Raw genomic sequence first — 6000 nt, forward strand, 5'->3', positions numbered from 1 at the left:
CACAGCAGTTCTGAACCAAGAGTCATAAAATCTTTCCTAGTTCACAGAAATCAGGTTATTTCTAAAAACGGGAAGGTGGCTATAAAACATGATTAAACCACACAGAAATCTGTATGTGGCAATTTCAGCACACCTGCATTACTGCAGGAAAAATTGAGGGGCTCACAAATAAAAAGGTCAAATAAAAAAAAAAAATAAAAATCACTGGTTTAAGGCATCCAGTCAAAAATGTTTCTTTACGAAAGACTTTCACCCATTTACTCAACAACATAACTCTTCAGGATGCACTCAAATTACTCTGGTACGGGGGAGACGGGACAGAGCAGCACACAGCAGTTTGCTAATACAATGTTTAAGGAAGTCTTGTTAAAGAGTAGTTTCAACATATCGAAACAGTGTTTCTAGCAGTAGAGGAAAGGTAAGAAACTGAGCCATAGTGGCAAACCGCTTCTGACACTGTAACCATGCTAGTACAGAAGAGCTGTGCACCCAGTGTAACAAACTCATGTCCCATACTACCAGTACTGCACCAACAAAAGGTACACATCCCAATGTAGGGCTGTATTTGACCTCAGAAGAGTAAACTCCTGGATAAGATGTATATATAATTATCACTCTTTTTATCACCCAAATGAAACAAATATGTAAATAGGAAAAAAGAAAAAGTTGTAGAAAAACCGCTGGCAGTTTAAGGGAACTCACACACACAGTCCTGTTCTGAAGCTATTCCAGAAGTACACAGTATTAAAAAGGAAAATGAGACCATTCAAAAATTCTAATATACTACACAACACTGACAACACCAAGACTTCCTAAATTACTTCAAAATGTTTATTAGAAAATGGGCTACGAACATTTCAGTTTCCATGTAAGTCTATGTTATTCTTACGTCCTCAAGAAGGAATTAGCACCAATAAACCAACTGAAACCTACATTAACACAGCATGTTCTATGGCAAAGCAAATTCTGAGCACGGAACACACAAATCATTTAAGACTTTCAAGACAGAAGGAGATGCAGCACTGCAACAGTGGGAAATGCAGCTTTATTGAGTTTAGTACATTCCAAGCGCAGTATCATCCAGGTCCACTGTGAAAACACACATGAATTAGGGATTCACCTTAGTTTTCAATATAAATAGACAACATCTTCAAGTTTGGGTATAAGTAACTACAGTCAGTCATTGTTTTTAGGTATCTGACAAGCTAAAACAGTATTTCAGATTAAGAAGTAAGTCAAAAAGTTAACAGTAAAAGAAACACTGAGAAAGCCACTGTGTATGTATGCTGTGAAAAGTTTCATAAACACTGCAAGTTTGTTACCTTTCTTCTTCCCTCTTTCTAACAATGCTGTGAACAACAGTTTGAAAAACAGTGCTTGAGTAAGTACATAAGCACCATGTTATTTATTTTCTATAAATAACTAAGGAGTGAGGACAATACAACAGATTCTATAAGTGGAATTTACTTATTGAAAGCTGCCTGCACTATTTCAAAGCAAACTTAAGGAGCAGATAGGTTAAAAACGTAAACTTAAAGAAGTTTCTCACAACAGCAAAAGTGGGACAAAAAAAAAAAAAATATAACCTACCAAGCAGCAAATGAAAAAACACCCTCAAATCACGCATACTGGTTAAGAGGTTTGATTTCATCTAAATAGAGAACAAGTATGATATCATGTTCGAAAAACACAAAGTGGAACTGTCACAAATCCAGGTGTCAACAACAACAACAAAAATCCGACTCAGAAGAGTAAGACTCCTTTAACAGTTTTTATGTAGCATATATCTAAGTCTTTGCACCACTATAAACCTCTGCATAGCTATCTGGTGAGGACTATCTCCATCACTTTCAGACAAATTACCCCATTTGTGCACTACTGAAGCTGTCCCACAACCCCCAATGTTTCAGCATGACTGCAAAAAGTTCATTAAGCTGTCCAGTAAGCTAACTATTAAAATAAACTAAGTACTCTGCAAAAATCTGCACCTGTTAAACTGACACAGATTATCCAAACCTTATCTGATCACAAATGTCCGAACTTAGATATGTGAGTTCATCTGAATTAAAATACATCTTTAAATCAGGACTTCTCTCACAGCATGTATTTTTAGTTCATCTCTCTAAACAGAGCAAGCTAACCATTATAAAGACAAATTAAAGCTGGTTACGACTCAGTTAAGTACTGGTTTCCAAGTCTAGCACAAAACTCCCAATAACTAGCTCTAAAGACCAGCATCTCCAACACTCTTCTACTCTCTTACTAGAGACCTGTTGATATGAGGAACAGTCATGTCCTCCAGCTACAGCATAATATTGCCTGTACCTAACATGCATTAAAAGTTTCACACAAACTTTTTCAAAACTAATACATCACTCACCCAGACCAGAGAAGGCAATAATCAAAATTTGCCTGATGATTCCAAGTAGAATCACATACACTGCTCAACCAAAAATGGCTACTAAAGCCTTCTGTTCACTGCCAAATGAGAAGCATTAAAAACAAATAAAACAAGAAACAATTCTTTTTCTTGCCAGCAGTTAACAGCATCAGGCAAGACCATCGGTGGCTTCAGAAATACCACAACTCAGACTCTGGCAAGAGGAAGCCTCCTCCATGTGCCACAGGATAAGAAGATCTAAAGTGAGTTCAAAGAAAACTCCTGTGGGACAGGTAACCAAGTATTCTCATCACAAAATGACACCAAATACTCATCTGCTTCTCAAAAAGCATTAAAAAGCTGAGCAGCCCTTTGTTACTCCCTCCCTCTCCCAGTACAACCAGTTTACATTGGCTAGGGATTGGGACACCTAAGATTCGCAACATCTAGCTTGCCTGCACAGCATCATCGAGGACCTTTGCAGGACTGGAGAGGATCTTTGCAGCTCTTAAGTCTACAGGGGAATTTCAGACATTTTAGCCTCACAGCAAAGAAATGTGAGATGCAAGATGAGCTACACTCTATATTGATTCTTAATGCAAATAAGATGAAATAACACATTAATTCTAAGATTATAAGAGCCTGATAAGAGCCTCAATAAACCTTACACCCCAAGCTTGGGATATGGATTTTGGTTTTAGCTGTTTTTTCTTAAAGTCGATGGTCTCTTAGAATCAGGAAAGCAGTTTTAAGATATTCTTCTGCAAGGAAAAATAAGGAGAACTGTAAAAAGTGAAGCAAATAAGAAGACTGCATGTAAGAATTAAAAATGGAAAATAGCAGAGAAGTAAATCTCATTTCTGAACGAGCTGTAAAAAAACCTCTTGTATATGCAAAATAAGAAAGAAGACACATACATGTGTACAAATATATATACGCAATTTAGCAATAAAGTGTACAAAAGCATCATCCTCAGCACTTTCTGCGACAGGCACTAAAGATATATGGTTTGCAAGGAGCTCAGTAATAACTACTACTGTGAAAGACACGAAAATGACAAACTGTTACATCTTATCTGCAGTTGATCAAAAGCACAATAAACTGAACAGCTTTGCTTTCAATCACTTCCGAAAAAATAGAAGGGCAGAAACATCCGAGCACTCTCCCGATGCCATTAAACGCCAATACGTTCAAATGGAGCAAAACCGAGAGAAACAGACAGACGTAAAGGACGAAGGCAGGCACGAGTGAAGAGCGGCGAGAGGGAGGAGGAGATTTAGGCAGAAGAGGGGAGAAAAGGGCAGTAATTGCGGCACCGAAAGGTGGGGAGAGCCAGGGCCCCCGAGACTGACCTGTGCCGTCGCTGGCGGACACGGAGAGCGCCGGTGAGGAGAGTTTAGGCCGCTTGGCTGAAGGCGGGCCCGGCTCCACCACATTCTCGGCCATTTTTAATTCTTTTTTAGACAATCACTCAGAGCAGAGAGACGGGAGGTGCGGGGGGCTGGGGGAGGAGTGAACCCCAAAACCTTCTCCTTCTTCTCCGGCCCCGAGGCAGCTGAAGAACAACAATAACGCCGAGAGCGAGCGAGGAGGATCTGGCGGAGGGGGCCAAGTTCCCCTTTTTCTGCCCCTCGGGCTCCGGGAGGGCGGCAGCGGAGAAGCGGGGAGAAGGTGGGAGCTGGCGCGGGGTGGGGGAGAGGAAGAGTCCTCTTCCCCCAGGCAAAAGGGCTGAGCGAAGATGGGGAAAGCCGGTAAAGCCCCCACCAAAAAAAAAAAAAAAATTAAAAAATAAAAAAGAAAAAAAAGCGCTGTTGGGGTTTTGGTTTTGTTGTTTGATTTTTGTTGGATTTTTTTTTTCTTTTGCAAAATTAATCCCGGCTGTTGTGCTGCTGGTGCTTCCTCGCCGCCGCCACCATCATCTTCTTCATCCTTCGGGGGGTCTCCTCCTCCTGCTGCCTCCTCACCGCCGCCATCAGCCTCTTCCTCCTCGGCGCCGTCCTCCTCCTCCTCATCGCCACAAGGAGGCGGGCGAAGGAGGGGAGAGGAGGAGGAAAAAAGAAAAAAAGATCACCGTCCTCTAGCAGCAGCTCCTTCCCCCTCCAACACCACCCTGCAAAAAAAAACCCACCGCCAGCGACAGGGCTGGGGGGGTGGTGGCGGTGACAGAGGCAAGGCGTGCGCGGGGTCCCCAGCTCCACTCGCTTCTTCCTCGCCCGTCGCTAATGGCTGCAGAAAGGGGAGCTGTAAGGATGAGGAGGGTGAGGATAAGTCCCAGGAGTCTCCGCTTCACATCTTGTTGTGCAGGGAAGGAGGAGGGGTTGTTGTCCTGATGGAGGCAGCACCGATCGCGGAATGGGAAGGTGGGGGGCGGGTTTCAACACCCTCTCTGTTCCCCCCACCCCTTCTTCTCTGCTTTCCCCTTCCTCTTTCTCTCGCTTCAGTAGCAGGCTGCCCCCCCCACTCCGGTGCAGGCAGAGGGGCCGATCCCACAGCAGCAGCAGAAGGAGGAGGAGGAGGAAGAAGCCGGCCCCTCCCCCCCTCAGCCTACCTTCCCTCTTCCCGGACGGCCGAGTACGGTTGGGAGCTCTGGCGCCGGGCAGAGAGGGGGCTGCCTGGTCTCCGCTCCTCGCGGACCACAGGCTATGCGGGGCGCGGAAAGCCAGGGAGAAAAAATCCGGGCGCGGCGGGGACTCCCTCTTCGCTTATGCGAGGGTGGGGACGAAGCGAAGAGGTTGGTAGTCGAGGAGGCAAGGAGGCCGGTCAGCGACCCCTCCGAGGACGGGGAGGGGGGAAAAAAGCTAAAATTCAAATAATAAAATAGAATAAAAACCACGCCGGGGGAGGGCGGGGGACTGGCCCCGGGGTGGGTTAAATTAAATGGCCGGGAGGGGGAGGGGGGTCCCCGGCGCTGCCCGGCGGAGGGGGGATGGGGTGGGGCGGGACAGCGCAGGCAGCGCGGGGGCCGAGCGCAGGCTCCCTACTGCCCCTGCCTGGCGCTCGGCGGCGGCCCGGCTGCGGCCGCTGCTGTGACGTGCGTGGCGGAGCGGGCAGAAGCGGGAGCTGGGGAAGAGAAAGAAGTCGGGGAAAAGGAGAAGAGAGGAAAGCAAAAAGAGAGAAGAGAGCGGGGACGGGCAGGGTGGGGGGCGGGCGGGCGTCTCGGCTCCTCGCTTCTCTCCCCGTCCCCTGTCCGGGCCCCTGGGTCTCTCTGCGCTGCCCTCCCCCTGGCTCGCCCCGTCCGGCTCGGCCTCTCGGTCTCGCTCCCTCCCTCAGTCGCTCACACACAAACAAAATGGCGGCTGTTGTTTCTTCACTCTCCCGAGTCCTCGGAGGGAAGCAAACGGCGGCGGCGGCGGCCGGAAATGAGCCAAGAGGAAAAGGGGGCGGGGCCAGGCCTGGGGGCGGGGCCCGGCGGGGCTGGCGCACACAATGGAACGCGGGGGGCTGGCGTGCCGCTGGGCGGGCGGCGAAGGGGCGGGGGGGGTAGGGTAGTGGAACCGCCCAGCCGCCGTCACGAGACTGCGGCCGTCCAATCAGCGCCCCGCGTGTGGCCGGGCTCTTCCGCAAACTCCCCTGGCCCCGCCCCTTAAGGCGACCAGGGGGTTTAAGTAATAAAAAGGAGG

At 47.7% G+C, this 6000-nt stretch overlaps 1 protein-coding gene across 2 annotated transcripts in view; it reads right to left on the reverse strand.

The window, feature by feature from the left end:
• EP300 (EP300 lysine acetyltransferase) overlaps positions 1 to 5725 on the reverse strand; it is a 62362-nt gene extending 56637 nt beyond the window's left edge. For both annotated transcript variants that reach the window (XM_080611031.1, XM_080611030.1), the window contains exon 1: positions 3733 to 5725. In XM_080611031.1, the coding sequence (XP_080467157.1) occupies positions 3733 to 3826 (94 nt within the window). In that variant the 5' untranslated portion in view covers positions 3827 to 5725. The remainder of the gene's footprint in view (positions 1 to 3732) is intronic.
• Positions 5726 to 6000: the final 275 nt, after the last annotated feature.

The sequence above is a fragment of the Psittacula echo genome, assembly GCF_963264785.1.
Source record: "Psittacula echo genome assembly, chromosome: 1".
Taxonomy (NCBI): Eukaryota; Metazoa; Chordata; class Aves; order Psittaciformes; family Psittacidae; genus Psittacula; species Psittacula echo.